The sequence below is a fragment of the Bos mutus genome, chromosome 16 (assembly GCF_027580195.1).
Source record: "Bos mutus isolate GX-2022 chromosome 16, NWIPB_WYAK_1.1, whole genome shotgun sequence".
Classification (NCBI taxonomy): Eukaryota; Metazoa; Chordata; class Mammalia; order Artiodactyla; family Bovidae; genus Bos; species Bos mutus.
The window spans coordinates 55370038-55396150 of NC_091632.1; the positions used below are offsets into that span (position 1 = coordinate 55370038).

The 26113-nt window shown below is 36.3% G+C and overlaps 1 protein-coding gene across 4 annotated transcripts in view; it reads left to right on the plus strand.

Moving 5' to 3' along the window:
- The window catches only part of CNST (consortin, connexin sorting protein), a 96759-nt gene that overhangs the window by 60640 nt on the left and 10006 nt on the right, over positions 1-26113 (plus strand). For all 4 annotated transcript variants that reach the window (XM_005893385.3, XM_070385374.1, XM_070385376.1 and 1 more), the window contains 6 exons: positions 6147-6177; positions 8241-8327; positions 8757-8871; positions 11048-11069; positions 11247-11343; positions 20233-21119. In XM_005893385.3, coding sequence (XP_005893447.2) covers positions 6147-6177; positions 8241-8327; positions 8757-8871; positions 11048-11069; positions 11247-11343; positions 20233-21119 — 1239 coding nt within the window. The remainder of the gene's footprint in view (positions 1-6146; positions 6178-8240; positions 8328-8756; positions 8872-11047; positions 11070-11246; positions 11344-20232; positions 21120-26113) is intronic.

Here is a 26113-nt window from a genome sequence, read left to right on the forward strand (position 1 = left end):
TTTAAAATCTAACCCTAACCCATACTAACAAACTAAGCAGCTTTTAGTTTCATCTTCTGTAATGTTGTAGACGACTCAGTGAAATACTGCATGTACAAGTACTTAACATATCAATAACACTTGGTATGCTTAACATAAAAGTAATTAAACATTAGCGGTGTAACTATATTTCTCTGTCACTAATTCAAACATTGCTTGTTGGAAAGAGATGGCTGAGACTGCAGTAAACTGAGACACCAGGGCAACAGCAGTCAGCTGATGACTGCCTTCCATAGTCCAAGAATACAAAATATCCTGTCAGTTACTCTCAAGGGAAACACAAGTTAGAGAGAAGTGGAGTGACTTGTTTTTCCCCATTATTTAGTAATTCCCAGAAGTTCACACTGTGTCTTTCACTTGAATTTGACAGCTGTTAACATTTTGCCAGATTTTCGTTTCCCCTCCTCCCACTCAACCCTACCCCACATATTTATTTTCCATGAAACATCTTAAAGTAATTTTCAGGCATTACATCACTTCACCCTTAAATACTTGCACATAAATTTCCCAAGAACAATGACACTCTCCTAAATAACTTACAATGCCACTATCAACCCCAAGAAATGAGACGTTGGTTTAATATTATTTAATATAGAGCCTATATTTGTTTCTTCATGTTGTTCCACAAATATTCATTATAACTAGTTTCCCTCTGATCCAGGATCCAGTGAAGGAGCGCACATTGCATTTGGTTGTGAACATTCTTTAATCCTTAGTAATCCAGAACAATTCCCTGCATTCTGTTTTATTTGTTGGTTTATTTTTGCTTTTATAACATTGACACGTCTGAAGAGTTAAGAGTTCTTGTAAAAATGTCCCATAATTAGGATCTGTCTGATTATTTCTTCATAAAGTAAAAGAGGAGAGTGAAAAAGTTGGCCTAAAGCTCAACATTCAGAAAACTAAGATCATGGCATCTGGTCCCATCACTTCATGGCAAATAGATGGGGAAACAGTGGAAACATGTCACACTTTATTTTGGGGGGCTCCAAAATCACTGCAGATGTGATTGCAGCCATGAAATTAAAAGACGGTTACTCCTTGGAAGGAAAGTTATGACCAACCTAGATAGCATAATAAAAAACAGAGACATTACTAAAGGTCCGTCTAGTCAAGGCTATGGTTTTTGCAGTAGTCATGTGTGGACGTGAGAGTTGGACTGTGAAGAAAGCTGAGTGCCGATGAATTGATGCTTTGAACTGTGGTGTTGGAGAAGACTCTTGAGAGTCCCTTGGACTGCAAGGAGATCCAACCAGTCCATTCTAAAGGAGATCAGTCCTGGGTGTTCATTGGAAGGACTGATGTTAAAGCTGAGACTCCAGTGCTTTGGCCACCTGATGCAAAGTACTGACTCATTGGAAAAGACTCTGATGCTGGGAGGGATTGGGAGCAGGAGGAAAAGGGGACGACACAGGATGAGATGGCTGGGTGGCATCACCGACTCGATGGACATGAGTTTGAGTAAACTCCAGGAGTTGGTCATGAACAGGGAGGCCTGGCGTGCTACAATTCATGGGGTCGCAAAGAGTCAGACTCGACTGAGCGACTGAACTGAACTGAACTGAACTGAAAATACATTGGGCAAGAGTTCTACCTAGGTAACATTCCATATTCAGATGACGCTTGAACTCATTCCAGAGTGGCCTTTGTGCCACTACCCCACCAGAATTGCACTGTAAACGCCAGGATTGATCTCCGTATTGCACACTCATGTGAATCTAATTGTTAGTCCTCAGTTTTCTTCCTACCAGAAGTATTAGAAGCTCTGACAAGTTGATCACATGCTCTATTTTGCAGCATTTTCTTTTGCTTTTTAGGACCCCCCCACTTTCCACTTTTATATCTTACCTCACTGGATATGCCTTCTCTGGGTCATTTGTTGAGTCCTCCAAATTTTACTGATTGTTAAACATTGGAGTTTTTGAGGATTCAGTCCTGCAGTATAGACTAAACATCCAGCTTCCTGAGGCATCTCATGGGCCTCTCAAACTTAAGATGCCCAAAATCAGACTTTGACTTTTTTTTCTCCCTTTTGTTAGATGGCATATCCATCCCTCTAGTTGCTGAGACCAAATACTTTGAAGTCATCCTTCACTTTTCCCCACGTCCATATCTAATCAGCAGATCCTGCCAATCTATTTAAAAAATATATGCAGATTCTGATGTCTTCTTTCCTCCTTCATTGCCGCCATCTTGATAGTACAAGACACTATCAGATTTCATTCAGATTCTTGCAGTAAACTAATTGTAGAACCCTCTCTGCTTTACCTTTATTTCCATTTAGGTTTTTTTCCCCTTCCTCTACATAGCAGTCATTGTGATCCAGATAAAATGTTAGTTGGGATCATGAGACTTCTCTGTTCAAAGCCATCCATTGACTTCTTTTCACATTGAGAGTAAAAGCCAAAATTCTTACCATGGCAAGACACTCCATGATCTGGCCCTGTTACCTCTTAGACCTTAATTCCTAAAACTCCTTCTTATTCACTTCTTTCCAGGTACACTGGCCTCCTAGCACTTCCTCAGCTATACCAGGAATGTTCCTATGTCAGGGTCTGTGATATTTCCTTTTCATCCTTTCTCAGGAAGTCACTATATGATGTACTCCACCAAAACAAGAGAGTAAACCAAGGAACAGGAAGATTAAGATAAAAGAAAATGGGGTGCTACCCCGGAGACGGGTGAAGGGGTTCTCTAGGAGAAGAGAGAGTCTTAGATGACAGCTTTGTACCAAGAAGGAGAGTGTACCCACTTTTATTTGAGCAGATCAGAAGGGTCTGGGGAGAAACTTTTATATCATTTTCCGATTTCTGAATATTTGGTGTGTCTGAATACATTGAGGGAAGTTTTCAACTCTTGATAGACTAGCGTTGTATAAGCGATAAGTGCATGGAAAACTATACCAAAAAAAAAAGGAAAAAAGAAACTCCAGTGAAAACAGAAAGTTTTCATGAAAGGAAAAATAATGAGAGTTTACTACATGGCTTACTCATAATAAGGTAAACATTAAATGTTTGCCTACCTTTTACTACAATATAACAGCATGGGATAGGTCAATATGTGAGAGAAAGTATGTGTGGTATATGTTTGTAGGGGAAGGAGCAAAAGACTCAATCCCCATTTTCTAAAACTGAAAAAAAAAATCAAGAAATAGAAAATATAAGCATAATATTTAGAGATACAGCATTTTTTAAAAAAGAGATATCTTAGTGCTTGCTCCTGAAGAAAGGAGAATCGGACACGAACAGCAGGGCCTTTCTTAAACACATCTTATAGAACCGTTTAACTCTTTAAACCATGTAAATATATATATTTTTGATAAAGGTAAGAGGTAAAAGAAGAAGTTTATAATTCAAACATAAAGTGAGAATAGTTACTAGGTTAAGGTGGTGACAGTGGAAACACAGAGAGGTGAATTTGAAATCTTGACCTAGGGACTCGGTGTAGATAATGAAAAAAGGGATGATAAAGAAATCAGAGAAGAGTAATTCTAGGAATACCCAGTTAGGAGGAATGGTAGTTCCACTGACAGAAATAAGGAAGTATTAATGGAGAGTTAATTACAGGATAGTTACTATTTCTAACATATTATATGGATGAATATATGCCAAAGGACATTTGATATTAATGACTATGATCACTGCAGATATTCACTTACGTTTTTTAGCTCTTGGAACTCTTTTTTTCTTTTGGCACTTAATATGTTTTGTTGATTCTTGTTTTCCAAGCATCCATTGTACATCTCTGTCAGTATTGACATAACAGTAGTAATAACAGCCTCAATGATAAGAATACTAAAATAGGAAATACTGTTTTAGTAGCACTATTCTAGGTTTTTAGGCCATTTAATCCTCACAGTAATACTGTCAGAATGACACATTATTATAACCAAAGAAGATTTTTTTTTAACTTGTCTGATGTCACACAGCCAATAAGTCATAGAGACAAGATTCAAGTCCATGTCTGGTTCCAGAGTCCACACTAAAGTTCTTGGATCTCTCGAAGATTCCATTTAAAAATTACTTTTCTTGGGGACTTCCCTGGTGGTCCAGTGGTTAAGACCTGCACTTCCACTGCAGGGGGCATGGGTCTGATAGCTCATCAGGGAAGTTCCACAGGCCGTGTAGTGTGGCCAAAAAAGAAAAATTATTTTTCTTGGGTGTGAGTAATCTCTTATACACTGACTTTGTTGATATAATGGCAGGTTAGCTTTAAGTGTATAACCTAAGTCATAAACTTGAGAGTTTTTCCTAAAGACGTGAGAAGAAGTTCAAGTGCTGTACTCTGTGCTCAGTGAGCATGTCATGAAACTCATCTCAGACTCAAGCAGGAAATGGCTTCACTGGGATCCTTGAAGCCACTCTGTGGGACTGCGGACAAACACATACACCTTCCTAATTCCTTTTTGTTCCCAGTAGATAAAAGATGCCTTAAACCAGGAAAACTGGTTAAAATTACTTAAAATTACTGCCCTCCCAAAGTGATTTTCAACTCACTTCTTCACGATTCTGCTCTGCACTGGTAGAGTATTTCTGGTCCAGAGTCAGCAAGTGCAACCCGTTTTAAGCACTTGCTGCTGTGTCCTGGGCACTGTACTAGACACACGTTCTGTCTCCTGGAGTTGTAGGTATTATTGACCCTGTTTTACAAATAAGGAAGCCGAGGTTGGGACATGAAATGACACGTCCAGAGTCACACAGCTGGTAGTGGCAAAGCTTGGTCTAGAACACAGATTATTCACCTTCAAACTTTCATGTTTTTCTGCTCTACCAAGCTACCTCCTGGATTTAGACATTTGGGGCATCAAAGAAAATCACACCTTCTTTTACCCTGCTCGACTTGTCAGGAGTAGGTTTTTATAGAAGAAGGCACCCTGTGTATTTATTTTTCAAGCTGCCCTTTCACCTGGAAGTGCCTTTTTACTTTTGAGGCCTTGGGTTTCATGATCCTGTCTTTATGGTTGCACCTATGGGACTGGAACTGTCCCAGAAGTCTGAAAGCTAATTGATTAAGCTGACAATTTACAGAGAGGTGATTGGGTCCATCTATATTGTTGTTTTGCTCCTGGAAGAATATTAGATATATAGAATAAATTTTAAGCTAGGCAACTATTTCCTTTAAAACTATACTTTTTCCACTGTGGGATTTAGAGAAAAAAACATTCCTTTTTTTTATTTCTGATTTATAGGTTTGACTGGTACTTTACTGCTCTTTGTACTGATAGTTTCCTGGAAAGTAGAGGTCTTGATCCATAAACAGAATACCTTTTTCATTAGAGACTTAGGAAAAATCAGGGCAAACTGAAAGTGTAAACTACTTAATGAAGTATTTTAAGTATGACAATAGTCAATTCATGCAAATATTTCTCCATGTATACTTTTGTTTTTACTGTTCTATTGATAAATGCTATATCTGAATAAAGGATTCCAAAGTTTTTAGACTCAAAGAATTTTTAAATTTAAAGTTGCCCTAGAATGAATCTGCTAAGGGATATGCCTCAGCTGGGTGCAGAGGCTGAGTCCCTGGACCTTGCCCTCCCATCCAGTGCCCTTTATCCCATGCAGCACTTTGTATCTATTCCAAACATCATTGCTCAACTAGTAGCATTTGGTCTGTCCTTTTATGAAATATCAAAAGAGAATGAAAAGTCTGTGTCCCCTGAGGTAGTTTGTGAAATACTAATGAGACCAATGGGTTTTAAGATCCCTTGTGACCTGACATAGTTCAGTTTTTTAGTTCATGATACAGCCATCCTTTCATTCATGTTCTACTTTATAAGCCTCGATAGCATCTCTCTCATTCTTTAGAGTTCTTATTCTAAACTCTAGTGAATCAGTGATGTTTGCTTTGACTTGAAATAGAATAGAAAGAATGAGATTGTGTACAGACCAAAGAATGCCTGTGTTTGCTTTTCTTGAGACAAGTGACTTCAAAAATGTGTCTTGTGCCTAGAGTCATATTTTTTTCTGAACTGGCGAATATGGTTAAGAGTTTTCTTAGTTTGATATCAAAGATTTTGAGAGTTTCAAGGTTTTGGTTTCTTCCAAATTTGTCTTTTTATTCAACTGTTAATTTAACTTTCTCTGTTTTTTATTTGTTTTTAACAGATAGCAGAGTCTTATTTCCAGGAGGAGGACTGTATCCTTTTTTTAATTACAAGAAGAAATGCCTAGAACGCTTAGTGAACTGCCCACTTTTAAAATTGAGATTTACCTCCAATGAATGTATAATCTGTTGTTGTCACTGGATTTTGTTTCATGGACCCATGTAACCGTCTCAGAAAACAAGATGTAGGACATTTGTTACTCCAGAAAATTCTCTAGAACCACCCAAGTTTGACCTCCTGTGGACAAGCTCTAATTTTACCAAAATCTAAATATTTGTGTGTGGAGGAAGGGGAGAATGCATGTTGCAAAAAAATAAAAACCCATTGGATTTGTTTTCTTTTGAATTAAACAGAAGTACAAAGCAAGTAATATTCATATGGTAGAGTTTGTCAGCCATATTATACATAGCAAATCTCATGACTCTTATTATAGCTATATATATATATATATATATAGCAAAGGGAAGATTTGCTATATCTAATTTGCAAAATTTGCTATATCTATTGCTAATGAAGAGTTCTTCATTAGCGATAAACAGAATAACTGTTGTCAAGGAAGACTGCATGTTAACTTTTGTTTGTGCTGTCTCTTCAGTCACGTCCGACTCTCTACAACCCAATGGACTGTAGCCTGCCAGGCTCCTCTGTCCATGGGATTCTCCAGGCAAGAATACCAGAGTTAGTTGCCATGCCCTTCTCCAGGGGATTTTTCAGACCCAGGGATTGAACCCACATCTCTTACATCTACCTGTAGTGGCAAGCACGTTCTTTACTACTAGCACCACCTGGAAAGCCCATAACTTGAGTAAAAGAAAGATTTATTCCTTCCATTTTTTAATTTCCCTCTCTTAAAATTGTTTTTATTTTTTCAGAGAAGGTCCAATATATACACTTTAGAGAGAACTCATCCTAAGTATCTTTATTTCCCCATTTGTGTGATTTCTTTTTTCTCCTAACCTTACTGATTTTCACTACAGATTGGGGGACAAGCAGTTGTCATCCTGAACCCCTATCAAGTAAACTAGTAAAGTGTGGTAGAAACTTAGGGCAGTGGCTGTTCATCACTAAGTCTGGAGGAAATCAAATTCTTAAGGAAATGAAGCTTAGGACTACCCAAATGATGAGTATGATGTAGTACAGTGCAGAGCACATCAGCTTCCCTGGGAGCTTCCTAGAAATGCAAACTCGTGGGCTTTAGAATCAGAGCTTCTGGGGATCAGACTCATAAATCTGTATTTTACCAAGATTTTCAAATAACATTTATGTTCAGTAAAGTGTGAGAAACATTGGTATATTTTTAAGTTATGAGCAGAGGAAAATAGAATTGTCTCTGCTTCTCCCTGGTCTATTTTATGATCCCTGGCATATATTTAAGACACAAATGAGAGAGAGAACTAAACCTCTGAGTGACCATGGGAAGACTAAAAAGCTAAACAATGAGTTTTTTCTCTTCCTTCTTTCTGGGTCAACATTTAGAACATGGCCCAAAGGAAGGTAGACAGTTGGACAGCTTGTCTTGACCTCATATAATGCTGAATGTGTGATACAGATGGAGAAGGCAGAAATTCCTAAGAAAATCTACCAAAAAAAGTCAAATCACATAATTATAAAAATCACTATGGCAAGTTAATTTACAAAAAAAAAAAAGCATTCAGTGAAAAATAAGGATCACGTGGAGTTGAAATCAGAAACAAACATTTGACTAGAGGGTAACATAGTGGCTTGACAGAAGGTAATTTAAGGAGAGAAAAAGGAGGGGTAACACTTAGATTACGGATTCCATATGGGCCCTATTTCCAATTAAATTATATTTAATTGACTCTGCTAGAGGTATTATTAGCAAGCAGGCATTTCTTGAACATTAAAACCTTCTCTTTGTGTCTCCTGTTTACTGATAGAATAGAAACCAGGTAGCTTACTGCATGATATGCAACATTAAAATTTACCTACTTCAAAACCAAAAACCCTTACTTTTTTGTTTAAATTTAAAATTATTTAGAGCCCTCTCAGTTTTTTATAAACTTCAAAATTCTCAGTTAATCTAAGACATTATTCTGTAGCCTGGATTCCTATTTTCCTTAAATTTTCTGTTCAGATGAGAAAGCAATGAAATTCATTAAGCTCGAACGACTGTATCACGAGCAATTGCTCGCAAATCTTTCTGCCATTCAAGAACAGTGGGGTGAGTACAAACTAGAATGCAGAATTATCAATAATCTAACAAGTTGCTATCTAGAAAGTTAACATATTTGACCTGGTTTTCTAGGTCAGGAAGTAGATGTTTCTAGTCAAGTTAGTGTTGCAAAGAAAGTAGCATTTTTACCGCAAGTTTACCTCATTTTAAGAAAGTTTTTGTCTTTGTATTTTGTTTTTCATACAAGTGCCAAGAAAAGAACACTTGCAACTTTTTCATTTCTTCTGATGTCCTTGGCTGATTTAGTCTCTGGGATATATACTTAGATTTAAAAACAATCACTTAGCTATTTCTGTGTTAACTTTGGGCTAAAAAGATAATTTTGCATGATAATCTTTATCAGTAGAGCCAGTTAAGTATTTTCCCTTCTAAACGTGTTTTGTAATAGCTAGTGACTAACAAATATTTTAAATTTAGAAACAAAATGGAAAACTGTACAACCACATACAGTTACACCTTTGAGGAATTCAGAAAAAGGATTTAATGGTGAAGATTTTGAACGGCTTGCTAAATTTTGTGCAACCCATCAAGAGTAAGTACTTGACTGTTTACAATGAATTGGAATAGAATATTGGAGAAGCATTGTAATACTGAATATTTAAAATGCAGAATTCACTTATTTGTTTTGTTAATGCTAACTGGAGAAATTAAAATTAATAAAATGATTTGGTTCCTTTCTCAGATTTTATCTGTTTCTTACACAAAACTTAGCAAAAGGTCTGTTTTACAAAATTCAAAGCACCTTCTAATTAGAAATTTTTTAATGTAACTTCTAATTTCAATTAATTTTTGCTTAAGAGGTTAGGTGATTCCAATGGAAAAATTTGTGTTAGGATTTTTATTACAATTGTTTTCCAGTGTTTCTATGTCTGTCTCTGTATGTTGTAGTAAAAACACACTTTTAAGAGTAGCCTGATACTGGAATGCAAATGCATTTAATCAGAATACCAGATAATTTTAAATTATTTGATTTGTATCAAAGAGTTGGATTTTTAAAACTGAACATAGTAATAATAAAGCACTTAAGTATATATATTTTAATTATTATTTGAAGACTCAGAATTATAAAGGTGAGGGGATATGATAATTATTTTAAACTAGTGCAGATTTCTGGGATGTACAATTTTCTTGTGTTAGTTTGAACTTTTAAAACAGTCTTTTTATGGATTCTGCATTATGACCTAATTTTAATATGTTAAATAGGTTAACTTTTGGCTTTGTAAAACTTTTAAATAATGGAATATTAAAGATAGATAAGGGAGATTGTTTTCTTACTTTCAAAACATTCAATATAGATACTTTTCTGCTCTTCCCAGGGAACTAATAATTGTTTAATCTGTTACAAATGTTTTAATTATTTAAAAATAAAGAGTTATTGAATCTAATATAGACGTGACTCTTTTTCTTTTTTTTCCTCTTTTTAAATATAAGGCAACTTGCCAACACATAATGTTTTTTTAATTTTTATCGCAGTATAGTTGATTCATAATGTGGTGTTAGTTTCAGGTATACAGCAAAGTGAATCAGTTATACTTTTATACATATACCCACTGTTTTTTAGATTCTTTTCCCATATAGGTCATTACAGAGAATTGAGTAGAGTTCCCTATGCTATACAATAGGTCCTCATTAGTGCCAACACATAATTTAAAAACTAGTCTTCAGTCACATTGCTTCACATCTCTAGAGAATTTCTACTAGTGAACAGTAGATAGTATTGTAAACCAAACCTAAAATTGTATGCTTATATTTGATAATTCCCCAAAATTATACACCTAAAATTAATACAAAATGTTTGACTATTACAATACACAGCTGAATTTTTACATGTACAGATACATATATGCAACTAATACTCTGACCAAGAATCAAAACAGTCCAGCCCCTCAGAAAGCACCCTAATTTGTGTACAAAGCCAGCACCCATCCCCTCAGATAGTAACTGCTGTCTGAGTTCTGTAACACTGTATTTGCCTGTCCTGCAGTTTTACATAAATGTTATCACACAGACTAGATTTTTGTATCTAGCTTTTTTGCACATGATTACGTCTGTGTTACATGTTGCTACCTGCAGTGGTAATTTGCTCTGCTTTACTCCTATGTGGATTCATTATATGACTGTGCAGTAATTTATTTATCCATTATATTGTTAATAGACATTTGGATTGTTTCCAGTTTTTTAACATTATGAATAAAATGGCTGTGAACATTACTGTGTATACTTTTTGGTGAATGTATACATTCTTTTATCTTGAGTGTTCCCTAAAATATATTTACAGATTATGTCTTTTTTTTATCCTTTTCTGTGGAAAATGTGAATAAAATTATCTTCTACCATAATCAACTTTAGACGATAATGACATAAACTGAAATTTTAATATGTATAAAATACTCTTGAAATACATGATTAGCAAAGGTTGACATTTTTTCCCCTGCTGACTCTCAGTATTTATAGCTTCTTTGGAGGTTTTTCATTAGTTATTGGCCATCTAAGATTAACACATGATATAGTTGCACTTTGAACTGTGTGAACCAGTGGTAATGTTTCAGCAGTGGAAATGTTCTGTGCTAATATTAGAATCCGGAGAAGCTGTATTTTTTTCTTTTCTTTTTTTTTTACAGCCGTTTCAGTGACATTTGTTTGGAAGCATTTTGCTGCTATAATATTTTTTTAATTCTTTTTTCCCCTCTCTCTCTTTTTTCCTACAGTCCTCTTTTATCCAAAGATAAGGTAAGAGATTTTCTTTGAAAATGTTTATAGGAAAAACGTGTCATGTTTTGTTGTATGGACTGGTTTAGAAAATAATGAAACCTTCCTCAAATTGTTTTCAGCTTTCTAACTTAATGCAACAGTTTCCCCCAAAGTTTTTTTTTTTTTTTCTTTCTTTCTTTTTGAAAAACTTTTTAGATAGCAGCTGTCCAGAAGTCCCTGGGAAGGAAATGCTTTACGCAGTTAGTAGTGTCTGAAGATCCAAAGGAAAGAGGAGCTACAGCCAAAGAGCTGGGTATGTTTTTAAATTAGAAGTAGACATTAAAAATGCCTGCCTCATATAATATTTTACAAGTATTACATCTGAGTTGCTGTGAAGGAGCTTTTTTGCGCATACTGCTCCTAGACAAATAGCGAAGCAAGGTGTTTTTTTTTTAACATCGTATAATCCTATTTTTAGATATCCAGTAGTAGAAATTATAAAATCTAAATTCTTATAAAAACATAAAATTGTTTCATGTTTTCAGTAGGTGGTTATATGTATCTAAGAGAATATGACAAGACTGCAAATAAGCTGTGAAAGCGAATTGGTTTTAGTGCATTCAGGCATTCTTTTCTGTATAAAAACCAACAATTTTTTTACAAACTTTACCAGAAATTTTTTTCTGTAAATCTAGATATTATCAAGATAAGCTCTGTATCTTGATAGCGTATCTATAGTAATTTATTCTCTTCCTTTTTTGTTGGCTAACATGGTATACTTTAATTTATATATATATATTTCTAAAGCATTATAGTTATGTTTTATATCACTGTGTCTTATATCAAAAGTTAAGAGTTTTAGAAATTTGTTTTCTTATAGTAATAATGTATGTTCATTATAAAAACTTTAGAAACTAAAGATAGATTTTTTTAAATGTGTTTTAGAGTATTTGTTTTTCCATGTATATGATTTTAGTACTACTTGAAAACTCTGATATTAAACAGGCAGCATCATGTGTCTTAACTGAGTTGCCTGAAAAGATAAAATGATGATGATGATGCCTTCAATTTCACTTGCCTTTTTCTCTTTTAAGTTTTTTCCCCTCAGATCTTTACTTTATCCCCTCTTTTCTTATGTGGCAAATTTGGGTTGCCTTAGGTCAATCCTACTATATTCTATTCTTCCTATCTCTTTTTTCTGGTCATTTTTATGTTGGAAATCAGAATATAATGAGCTTCATAAACATCCTATGGGAAAACATCACAAAGTAGTCACCTAGTTTGGGTGTGAATATGTCTCTGTGTTGTGCACATTGGGAAGAAGGCTATTCTAAGTTTGAGTCTGACACTGCCCAGCAATAGCTCGGCACTACTTCCAGCTTAGCCTCTGCCGCAGGATGAGTGGCACAGACAGGGAAACTGAGATACCACACATAAGCCACTTACTTGGTGCTTTGACTCACAACCAGAACCTGTGTCTTCTGGTTTCTAACTGAATTGCAGCAGACTTCTGCTAAGGAAGTTGTGTGGATTATCAGATTCCACAGTGCAGACATTTCATTAATAACCATTTTATGGGAAGGGTGTGAACTAAATTCTAGAGAAAGAAATCTTGCCAAGTCTGATAAAATAGTATCTTTTAAAGAAAAATGTCAAATCTCTCATAGTCTACTCAGACAGGTTATTCTATGAATAAATACAGAGAAATGTAAGAAAGAATATGAAAAAAATAGAAATATGAAAATATTACTTTAAATGATTTTTTTTAAACTTTACATAATTGTATTAGTTTTGCCAAATATCAAAATGAATCCGTTGTTTTACCCCGTATTCCTTGTTTCTAATATCTTATGTGTTCTACAGTGTAGAGTTTTGCTTTTCTTTCTTTATATATGTCTTGGTCTTAAGCTCCTTGTATAATAAGTAACTTGCTTTTCTCTGTGTGTGGTTGTTTCTGGTATCAAACTTGTCTGGTTTGAATCCTCTCTACCACTTAAATTTGTGTGACCTTAAGAGACTTCCCCTGGCAATCCAGTGTTAAGACTCTGCACTCCCAATGCAGGGGCACAGGTTTAATCTCTGGTTGAGGAGCTCAGATCCTGCATGCCACATGGCGTGGCCAAAAGAAAACATTTGTGTGACCATAGACAAGTTGCTTAATTTTTTTCTATCCCTCCCTTTGCTCAGCTCCAAATGTGGGTTATTTTTACCTCATAGGGTCTTTATGAGGATTAAGTTAGTAATTTCATTAAGGTTTAGAACAGTACCTGGCACAAGGTAAGAAATCTACGTGCTGACTGCTCTCATTACCCTTCCTCCACCACTTCCTCCCATGTTATCACCACCCGCTATGGCTAGTATTCCATTAATGTTCTCTATGTGTTATTCATTGCTGCTGCTGCTAAGTCGCTTCAGTCGTGTCCGACTCCGTGTGACCCCAGAAACGGCAGCCCACCAGGCTCCCCTGTCCCTGGGATTCTCCAGGCAAGAACACTGGAGTGGGTTGCCATTTCCTTCTCCAACGCATGAAAGTGAAAAGTGAAAGTGAAGTCCCTCAGTCGCGTCCAACTCCTACTTTTCTAATTAATCTACCATGATTAAAGTCTCCAAGTTATTTACATATTACTTTATGTTTTCAGCATACTTTTATGTATATTATTTCATCTTTTCCTCTTAACAACCGATTTAAGGTAGGCTAAGTCATTTTAAGAAACTCAGGGAAGGTAAGTGACTTATCCAAACAGAACTAATTAGAACACAAAGTTAAAACCCTGTTTTCTGGCCTTGAAGCCCATGTATTTTTATTATATTGTAATTCATTTTTATTAAGTAGTATTTATGAAAATATGTTACATATATACATTATAACAATGTATTAAAAAAATGAAGACCTGTGAACCTTATACCCAACAGAGGGACTAGATTATTGTCAGTCCTCCTGTTAAAACTGCCTTTGTGTTCCTTTCTATCCCATCACCTGCTTCACTCCCCTGCCCCAAGGTAGTCATTGTCCTGAGTTCTCCATTTATCATTCCCTTCCCACTTTTTAATCAACTTTATTGAAGTACAGTTTCCGTGCAATAAAATGTACCCATTTTAAGTGTACAAACTGATGAGTTTTGGCAGTTGTGTACACTCATGTAACTACTACCCCAGTCAGAATATGGATCATTTTTATCACTCCAAAATCTTTCTCCCAATCTTCTTATACTTAGTCCTTCCCACCTCTACTCCCAGGCAATCCAGTGCTTCCTGTTATTATCAATAGGTTTTCCTTGTTTTAGAATGTAATAGAAATAGAATTGCTCAGCATACTTTCTTCTGAGAGTTACCCTTATGACTAAATGTACCATTAATACATTCTTTTTTGTTGCTGAGTAGTATTCCATTTTAAACTTTACACAATTCATTTATTCACATAATTGTTGATAGACATTTGAGTAATTTCCAAGTTGGAGATATCATGAATAAAACTGATAGGAAGTTGTTTGTTTTTGGTTTTGTTTTTGTAGGTATGTTTTCAATTCTCTTGGGTAAAGAACTGAAAGTAGAATCAGAGTCATATGGAATGTACATGTTTAACTTTGTAAGAAACTGTCAAAATAGTTCTACAATGCTGTTGTCCCATTTTATACCCTGCCAGCAATATATGAAAATTTCAATTGCTCCAAATCCTTGCTGACATTTAATATTGTCAGTCTTTTTTTTAAAGTCATTTTAGTAGTTATAAATGTCATTATGGTTTTTAACCTTTTTTTCCCTGAGGACCAAGTGTATACATTTTTAGTTTTGCATTAATCTCTGTAGAAGATGTACTCATTTATACTATTATCAATATTTCAGACTTAATGAAGGCACATTTTTTCATCAATCTGCCAAAATAAATATTAACATTGAAAATTTCTTTTTCAAGCCTGATATCACTCAAATGTTTTTACCTGATGATAATTAGTGAGATATTGAGAAAGTATAAGAAACATGTTAATTCATGAATGCTTTATAGTCTCATCCATAAATAACATAGGGAATTTTTCCCTAAAGAGAATTCATGGCAGAATGAGAGTTGCGAGAGTAACTCAAAGGCATGTGCGTTTGTAGAGCACATGTTAGAACTTAGATTAAGTCTAACTTCTCATTTGAGAACTACCTCTTTAATTTGGTATTATTAAGTATGTCATACATTTGACTATTATTCCATTGTTATTTCATCAGAGTAGAATTTTTTTTTTTAGTGTGTCTTAAGTCAATGCAATAGGGATTAGTAGACTTACCTTACTAGATCTTTGGGCTCAAGAAAGAAAGTTAACAGAAATTCATGTTAGTATTAACAGAAACATTAGCAATAAGTTTATACTGTGATACCTGCTTATAGAAAATTCAAAATATATTTTTGGTTAAACATAGTGGATCAACCATTTACTTCTACTTTTTTTTTTTAATACTATTGTAATGTCACAAAGGGATCCTTAAAGTCAGAAAGCAAGAAGGACAGAATTGGCAAGGAACCAACCAGCAGCAGATATGACATCCAGAAAATGTTGGAAGCTGGAAAGCAGATGGATGGGTGACAACTGGCTTAACATACCATGCATGCTCAGTCGCTCAGTTGTGTCTTTGCAACTCCATGGTTTGTAGCCCACCAGGTTCCTCTGTCCATGAGATTCTCCAGGCAAGAATACCGGAGTGGGTTACCATTACCTTCTTCAGGAGATCTTCCCCACCCAGAGATAAGAACCTGCATCTCCTGCATTGGAAATGGATTCTTTACCACTGAGCCACCTGGGAACCCCAACTTAACATACCAGAGAAAGCCAAAAACTAAGTGTCTACAGGGGAAAAGGTTGATTTCTGCCTGAGAGGGTTTGGGAATTGGAAGCACAGAGAGTACTTCTAAATTTAAGTTAAAAAGCTGTGTAGGAAGCATTTAGACCTTGATATCCCCTCTCTACCAAATAGGAAGCCCTACTGGAAGCTAGACATAATACAGCAGTGTCTTCAAAATTGTGAGAGAAAAGGATTTCTAACCTAGAAAACTTTACCCAACCAAAGTTTTAGTCAGTGGTGAAGGAGTAAAGACTTTAAGATCGAATAATCTTAAAAAGTTTACCGTCCATGTACGTTTTCTTAGGAAGTGTCCTTAAAATAAGAGAAAATAAACAAAGAGGAAGACCTGGGATTCAGAGAAAACAAAGTTTCCAAAATAGAGCCAAAATGAATTCCTAGGATCATTGGGAAAAGAAATTCCAGGACAATACCTGTATAGCAAGCCTGGAAAGGAGTTCCAGGTCAGGGACTCAAGAAGAATATGTTTTAAAACTGAAAGATTATCTGTTGTTACATATACCATAGTTGTCCATCTGTCAGAGTTCAAAGATGCATAGATTAAAATTATTTTTAACAGAGTAATGAGGCAGTTATCAACACAAAAGAAAACAGCATAAATGAGAAAGAAAAATGCAGTCTGGGTATCTTGTGAATAATACTTACAAAGCCATAGTACTGTAAACTTTAAATATTGATTTGCCCCAGATGTATGTTGAATTGTAATGGGAGCTAGAGGGGAAAGAAAACATCACTGTGGGGGCAAAGAATCTAAAGAACCATGAGAACTAACTCTCTTCCTTAGTAGGAAGTTAGTAGGTGGTCTCTAAAACTGAAAAGTCAATAGATAACAGTGGAAGTCTTCTCTAGAAATGGAGGTAAATATGAGCAGAAACAGCTAAAGGAATTGAGAAGAAGCTGCCCCTGGAGAGCAGGAATCGGACAGATGGGAGACTAAGGCAGAAGACTGTTTTGCATTACCAGTAAAGACAGGTTTTTAAGCTTTTCTCCAAAAGCATAATTTGATACAACAGATTATAAAATAGCATATGTCTTGTTTGATTTGGAGACTGAATATGTATTAAAACCATCATTTATACTTTATATGGCATCACACATAAATTACAGCTACTGTCTTGATCTAGTCTGAAATTTTTGCCCTTTACATCTTAAATTACTAAATTTTTTATATTTTATTTCTAATAGTGGAATGAAGCAACTGTTCTCAGGCTAGTATTTTATAAATAATACATTGTACCAATGATAGTCTTTATTACACACCACTTACGTGCTATCTTGCTTCATTAGGAACTACTTAAATTGATTGTGTTTCATCTGGTAACTACAGTCAGCCACTTCGCTTTCTGGTTGTATTGTTACCGAGTCCAAGGTCACTCTGCTTACCGCATGACAAGCCAGTACATCAGAGATGAGGTGTTGGAGGCAAGGAATACAACTTTATTCAAAAAGCTGGCAGACCAAGAAGATGGCAGATTATTTCTCAAAATAACCGTCTTATGGGAGCCTGGATATTAGGTTCTTTTATAGAACAGAGAGGGAAGGAGGTGAGGAAGTAAAGTAAAAAGGTCCTAAGTCTTGCAGAAATCTCCTGAAATAACCAGTCTTGTGGAAGGGTTATGTTAATTTCTTTTCTGCAGCCTTTCACAGGTGAGCAGGGTCAGAATGTCTGTCTGTGAGCTGATCAAAGGTACTCTAGTTTAACAGTCAGGTTGGAGGGGCAGGGTTCCCTGTGGCAGGCCATTGTATCTGCTTACAGTGGTAGACGGTGATTATAATAACAAAAGCTTAAAAAGCAAAGGTTAAAGTAAAAGAAACAGATCCAACATAAAGTCAGAATTTGCTCTTCCCTGTTACAGTAGAATGCCATCTCAGGCTGATTCCCTCCCTAACTTTTCAGTAACTTACAGCTATTAAATACTCTCATTTTGATTCTTTATGACTTAGTCCTATTCTGTTCCAAATTTAACACTTAAATCTCATTTTATTCAAAGCTCTTCTCTGTCCACCAGCTCTACAAGGGCTGGGCGCGTGGTCTGTTCCCTTTTGAGCTATCTAGATCAGTGCATAGGCCTGAATCTAGTCTATAGGGACGTTGGTGGCGCCAGCAGGACCAAGTGCGGAGGAGCTTACTTCCAAGTCACTTTCCTGGACATTTGTGGTCCTTCAGGTAACTGACCTTCAGCTTGAGACAGCATACCCATTCCTCTGATGTGAGGGCCTCTCTGCCATGTGTTTATGCTCTTTATTCTTTGAATTCTATGGATGTGTTTGGAGGGCTGTCTTCTGAACCTTTGGGTACTGGGAACCTAGGGAGGAGAGCTTGGATCCCTTTGCAGCTGGCTGGGGCCCTCCTTGCTCTGACCTCCCCCATCTTAACAGAGAGGCAGACCAGCAAGCTCAGTGGTGCAGCTTACAACCTAATGGGGATTAAAATGGTTTTTTGCAGTCTTCCCAATTTTGAGTGATTCTTTGTTGCTCTTCAACGCTCAGTCATGTCCGACTCTGCTACTCCTTGGACTGCAGCTGGCTTCCCTGTCCTTCACCATCTCGTGGAGCTTTACAATCTCCCCAAGTGATTCTTTGGAGTAGGACAAAAGAAAGAATGCTGTATTCTCCCCAAAAGAGACCTCTTTTTCCTTGTCCTCTCCTCATCTGACTTTGACTTAAGGCATTGGGAGAGGTAATACGAACTCAGCAGTACAGAGCTGAGGTTGCCAGTTTCTTTCCCTGATTCTCTGAAATCAGAAGATGGCATTTAAGTCCTGCCTTTTCTTTGTTACGGTATGTGCCACCATTGCTAATTGGTAATTATTGAAGTACCGATACATGAAAAGGTATAATCATCACTATATTGCATCCTTGATTTTAACCTTTGGCCCATCGTGTATTATTTAATTTACATCATTTTTAAATAATATATGATAAAAGAAAAAGTTAAAATTTCTGTGATAGTTGTTCACTTGCTGAGTCCGACTCCTTGCAACCCCATGAAGTGCAGCATGCCAGGAGTTAGGAATGCTTGATCGACCGAAAGGGCTTCCCAGGTGCACTAGTGGTAAAGAACCCACCTGCCAGTGCAGGAGACGTAGGTCCAATCCCCGGGTCGGGAACATCCCCTAGCAAAGGGCGTGGCCACGCACTCCAGTGTTCGTGCCTGGAGAATCCAATGGACAGAGGAGCCTGGCAGGCTGCAGCCCATAGATCACAGTCAGTGACTTCTTGACTTAGCTGAAGTGAAAGTGACTAAAGTGACGTAGCACAGTCAACCAAAAGCTGAATCATGAACAAGCTTCTCTGATCTACTAATTTATATATGCATTCAGTATTATTTTGTGAAAGTTTTTAATGGTTTAATTTTAAATCAAAGGGAAGTATTTTACATTGATTTTATTTAAAATAGAAATTGAAAGAAATATCAAAATTCCAAACCCATTTCTGCCTGGTACCAAGACTTATGCCTTGCTTTTTACCACTGCCTGTTACTACTTCCCCTTGAGAAGTTACAAGTAATTTTCTAATACATTAATTAAGGATGCTATTATTAAGGATGCTTAAATAAATTTAAACAGATTTATGTTCTTTAGGGGCTTCCCTGGAAGCTCAGCTGGTAAAGAATCCACCTGCAATTCAGGAGATCCTGGTTTGATTCCTGTGTCAGAAATATCCCTAGAGAAGGGATAGGCTACCCACTCCGGTATTATTGGGCTTCCCTAGTGGCTCAGATGGTAAAGAATCCGCCTGCAATGTGGGAGACCTGGTTTCAATCCCTGGATTGGGAAGATCCCCTGGAGAAGGGCATGGCAACCCACTTCAGTATTATTACCTGGAGAATCCCCATGGACAGAGGAGCCTGGTGGGCTGCAGTCCATGGAGTCACAGAGAGTCAGACATAACTGAGTGACTAAGCACAGCACAGCATGTTCCTTAATTAGCCTTAAAAGATCAGAACCAGTATTGTTTTTCTTACAATATGACACAGTATATTTCATAAACATAATGAAAATAATTCTCCCACACTTTAAAATATTTGTTTAAATAGATGCAGCTAATCAAGTTTAGAATGTCTTTTAAACCTTTGAAAAATGACTTTTTTTTTCAATTATAATGAAGACTAAGCAATATATTCTTGTTCTTAACATGTTTTTGAATAATCTCTGTTAATTTTTATATCTAAAGGATTACTTACTAAATGTTTAGAGTATTTCCTCTACTTAGAGATGCTATAATCCAACAGGTTGAATTTCCATTTCAGAGGTGCAGAGCATTACTGTGTCCCACGTACAATTCATGTCCTTTCTCTTCCCTTCTGTGCAAAGTGCCGTGTTGAATCTTAAAACCACTCGTTTTTCTTCATCTTCAGAGAGTGAAATTTGTCTTGGCATGGAATCAGGAAAAGAAAGCCAACATAAAGAAGAGACCCCGGAGAGCAGTCCCTGCTGTAATGAGATGGTCAGGCAGGCAGATCCCCGGAGCCTCCCGGTAACTGCAAGGAAGGGCCACACGGAGGAGCCACTCTGCAGCTCTGAAGCCACGCAGGAGCTCCACGCCCAGCCCTCGGAGTCGGCAGGGAGCAGGTCCAGCCCCCACTCCTCAGGGAATGCTCCTGAGGATGACAGCCGCTTGCAGCTGGCTCAGACAGAGGCCTGCCAAGACGTGGCCGAAACAGAGCGCATTGCTAAGAACCCTAAGGTTTCCAGCCAGTCAGTGACAGAGCCATTGATTTTACCAGGCTCTGACCATATACCTCCTGCATTGATTTCTGAGGGTAAATACTCACAAAGAAAGGAACTCCGGTTGCCACTCCGGGATGCTTCTGAGGCGTTGCCCACAGACCAACTTGAGAACAATGAATTAAATGAGCTGCAGCAACCTGATCTCACAGAGCGTGATGGAAAATCACCACAGGGGCAGGCTGACTCAGAGGGTTCTGAGAGTGTACTTTGTGAAAATAATCCAGTGTCTGATTTAAGTACAGTGCTTCCAGAGGTGTATATGGCCCCAGAGGAACAGGGAGATAAGGAAGAACAAGTCAGTAAAGAGACAGACGACTATTTGAACAGCCTTTTAGAAGGATGCTTAAAAGATACTGAAGATTCCCTCTCATACGAAGATAACCAAGAGGAAGACTCTGATTTCCTTCAAGATCTTTCTCCTGAAGAAGCATCCTATAGCCTACAGGAGAACCTGCCTTCTGATGAAAGCTGTCTCTCTCTCGATGATCTTGCAAAAAGGATAGAGATCGCAGAGGTAAATTTGAGATTTAATATAAATATAATTTTAAAAGTAAAATGAAATTTGAAAGCACATGTATGTTAAGTATTGCCTTGCCTTTGTGAATTTTTCTCTGGCCTCAAACATGACAGGGAAATTTAGTTAGCATAAACTTTGACTCACTATGTATAGTCATGATGTTTATACCTCAGGTAATTATATTGCATGCCTCCAGTAAGTATTATATACACCATTTTTCGTATTTTTACAATTTTCATTCGGCAGGCCTGGGAATTATGAACAAGACAAGATTAGTTACATTCTTGTAAGGAAATCTTACGTTTCTTGTCATACATCTATAAGATAAAATACTACTGTTTCTTCTTAATACTAATATATTTTGAAATTCTTTAAAACAGTAAAACAATGAATGAAACATTTTAAAATAGAGTAAGAGTTGGAAATACTGACTGGATTTATCAGCTCTAGGTTTGAACAAACTAAATATTCCTTAACTAAGTCCAATTTTACAAATAATTCAAAGTTTTAAAGTTTCTCTAAATAGTAATTAAGCTAATCAAAACCAAAAAAGAGGGCAGGAGAGAATATCAAAGTGACCAAATCCTTTGTTTGAAAATACAGTTTTTTAAAGTTCAGGCCAGGGCGGCGGGTACCATACCAAAACTACAGCACCTCCGAAAGGCAGCCTGACCTAGTAGAAAGAGCAATGTGTGACCACCTTAGTTCAAATACTGACTCAGCCTTCAAATACTGACTTCAAATACTGTTACCAGCCTTATGGAGCTACCATCTAATTCTGTTTATTTCTCTGAGAATTAGGATGCTAACTACTTTTCTTCTTGTCTCGTATTTTTTTCTAAGTAACCTTTTAATTTAATTTGTATCTGTTGTTTTCTGATTCTGCATTATCACTGAAATAAAAAACCATCAAGTAGAAGATGGAAATGTAGCCAAGCCAAAGTAGATAACAGAATACATATGGAAATGAAACTCTGTGAGAGCTTTCTAAGATAATTACTGTCATGTTACTAGCTTGCTTTCTTGCAGTTTATAGTCAACTCTCTATCAACTATGATTTTAAAAATTTTTTTCTTCACAAAATAGATAAAATAGTCATTCTTTTTAACTAGATCTTTTTATTGCCATTGACAGTCAACCCTCCATAAACTGACTTTTCTTCTTAATTTTTTTCCTGAAAATTGTTTAGTAGTGCTTAATGAGTGCAGAGTTTCTGTTGGGGTGATGAAAATTTTAGAAATAGATATTGGTGGTGGTTATACAACATGAATATAGTTTCACCTAAAAATGGTTAAAATGGCAATGTTATATGTGTGTGTGTGTGTGTGTGTGTGTATATATATAATTTTTGTATCATAATTTTTAAGAATAGTAAAAAAAAAAAAAAGATTTTAAATAGATCTAATAGTATAACACTGGACCCAGAACTCCTTTCTCTTTATTTTCATCAGACTTCAGGTACAGGGAATTATCAAAGCAAAGTCACAACCATATCCAAATCTAGGTTTAATACCAGAACTTTACTACTGTCTAACTGCTTCTTTTCAAGAATCAAGCTGACTTGTTGTATGGTCTAGTTTTACTTTTTTAAATATAAACTGCGGAGAAGGACAGAGAGCTCCTGTTGAGTCTCCCTGCCTTAAGAGAGACTCCTGTTGAGTCTCTCCTCCCCATTTATGGTGGGGAATTACTGTTGAATTAACACTGTACTACAACTAAATGGAATAGTCCTTCCTAAAACCCATAATGTCAGCTTTTCCTAGGTTTCCTCCATGGAGATTATGCTATGTACATCTTAAAATCATCCTTCCTGTGAAATTACTTTTTTTTTTTTTCCAGTATATCTTTGGTATATTTTTCCATTTTTTTAACTTTTACTCTTTTATATATTTATATTAAAGGTCTCTTATACAATTATGTAAAGTTTAAAAATAAAATAAAATTTTTAAAAAATTAAAAAAATAAAGGTCTCTTATAAGTTTTTTTTTTTTTTTTTTTTTACTCAAGAAAAACATTTATTCTTCTCGTGTTTTGACATGTTCTATAGATTCTTCTGGATTTTTTTTTTAATTTTCCTTTTTTTTTTCACTGATTCTCTTTCTCGCCCCACCTCCCCTCCCCACCACCCCATTGTAGTTGTCAATTTCATTGGCACTATGAAATCTAATTAAGCTTTTGAGCTTTTTTTTTTCTCAGTCATATTTTTTATTGTTGTTATAAACCTCTGCCTCTACGTTGGCCTTTTGCATTGCACGATGGTCCCCTTTCCTAAAAGTCTATTAGTCTGTTAAATTGTACTGTTTTTAAAACCCCAGAAGCTGCATATGACTGACAAAGCTAGTTTACTTTTCTATGATAATGCTAAACAGACTGTTTCTGACTGTTTCTGAATACTCCTTCTCCATCCTAAAAAATATACTTTAATAAAATCTGCCTAACTGTGTCAGGAAAAGTTTTTAAACTTTGAAACTGAAAATCAGTGTGCTTACTGTTTCCTTAGTGCCTTAAGAATGAAGTTTTGAGCTAAGTAAAATGTTCAGGTAATAGGGGGTTTGCTTTTAAGCACAAACTTCTTTTTAATCCAAACACTGTTTATTTCATGCTTTCAATGAAATTGCATTCAGGATGTCTTCCATGTGTCAGGTGATGAAGATACAGTGAGGAATTAGATGAAGTTCGTAGCATTTGAGGGGCTGTCTGCTGCCACACTTGTCCATACTTTTGTGAACAGGATACAGAACATAATTTCTTAATAACTAAATAATATTCATGGATGTTTTTCCTGCCCTCAGGAGCCACTGAGGCTCCTAGCCTGTGTTCCTCCACATAACTGTGCTCTCCTTGTGAGTCCTTCTCTCCCAAATTCATCATTTCTTGTCAGTGACTCCGCCCCTCACAGATCCCCTCACAGCCTGTCACACTTGCTACCACTCTGTTTATGGTAGAATATAATGGTATGTTCTCTCATTGCCATATCTCTCTCTGCCTTCATTCTCTTGCCATTTCTGCATTGCTCAGCCTTGACTTCAGTGGAGCTTGGCCTTGATAGCCATTACCAGCACAGTGGAAGTGTTTGTTGTTTTTTTTAAACATCGTTATTTCATTAAGATGAGATAATTTATACAAAATCTCATAGAGAACTAAAAACATGTACAGTAATTTAATTCATTAATAAAGAAATATGTATAAATGAAACTTTTCTAGGTTTGGGAAATGTTTTCAAAGCCAGAATAATTTTGCTAAGTAAAATAATAGCTTAGTATCCAAAGCATTGCTGTTCTTTCTTATGTAAAAAAAGAACCTAGAACCTGACACACTGTCATCAAACGTATCATATCTACTATTTTTTTTAATCTTTTAAAAAAATTTGTTTTTAATGGAAGGATAATTGCTTTACAGTATTGTGTTGATTTCTACCAAACATCAACATGAAATCAGCCATAGGTTTACCCATGTCCCCTCCCACTTGAACATCCCTTCCACCTCCCTCCCCATTCTACCCCTCTTTACTGTTTTCAAAAAGCATCAAAAACATTGATGTTCATTTCATAGATTCGTAAGAAAAAAGTTCATCACATGTGGAGTGTCTGTACGTTAGAGCGATTCACTCACTTATCCCCTCATTCAGTGATTTTTATGTAACTTCTGAGTGCCATGACATTACAGATGCAGTGATTAAAAATTCAGAGAAGGATGCTATATGTGTGAAGCCTCAGTCTAACAGTTGTCTGACTGCAGGTGCTACCTGTTTACTGAATTTGACTATCCTAGTTTTTAGAAAAAGATGAAATTTTTTCTCAATACCCATAATATCCTGACATTTTAATGTCAGAATGCAAACTCCTCTTACCCAGCAACCTAGTGATGCTAACACATCATTGACTTGCTTTGTTCTGGAACCTGGGAGGATTGCATTATCGTCTCTTTAAACTCTTTAGCTGTTCCTAACATCAGAACCTTAGGAGGAAATATGCTATACAAGTTCAAGGAGGCATCAGGAACCAGCCTCATACTGCTATTGATAATAAAAGTCCACTCAGCCCATAGTAGGCTGCTACATATGTGGAGAAGAGGGAGTTGTTTTGTTTTCTAAATAAGTATCACATAAAGTATTGGATAAATTTTTACAAAAGTTAATCTATTCACATTGAAAATAATCATAGTATGTAATTCAGAGATCCCTTTATGAGCAGATTTTGGCAACATGATAAGCCATATGAAAGTAAACCATTCATTTTTCATTTAACATATGTATGTGTAATCTGTTGGCAGAGATGTCATATGTTCAGAAAACTAAAGGCTTCAGATTCAAGCGATTTTTGTTTTTAGAAATAATATCATAATTTCTTTACTCCTTTACTACTGCTTGGGTCTTTAAAAAAACTTTTAATCTGAAAGAGGGCAACACATGTTCCTTGTCCTGTGTCTATATCGGCAGCATTACTTAGCTTTAGGTCTACCTGTCTCACAGGAACCAAAATAGGGAAGGACATAACCTAGAACTTTCTGATGGGGAGGAAGGTAACAACCCAGAATTGGTGTTGAGTTTGTCTCCAGAGAAACTAATCTAAGTGACTTCTGTGCAGTAGTCATCTCTGTCTCTTGGGTGGGATCGGGGATTAAGTTACATTAAGTAACCACTGTGGGATTCCCTTACCAATGTAAGACGCAAGGCTAGGATCAAGCAGCAGGATTTTAGGAAATCATATAATTAGCTCTTCCGTGGATCTCAGACAAAGGAGAATCTTACAAACAGCAATCACGGTGTTTTTTTGAATGACTATTTTAAGAGGAGCAAGTTACAAATGGTTGCTCAAACTCCTGCTACTGCTGTAGCTTCCTCCAGCTACTATTTGGGCCCCCTGGATCAGATATCCTCAATATGAGGATTAGGAGAATATGTTGCCTCACCAATTTAGGGACAACGCCCCAGTCAGCTTGGAAGTAGTTATGGAACGAGAACGATGCCCCTTTTCCCTAGGCAACATAAT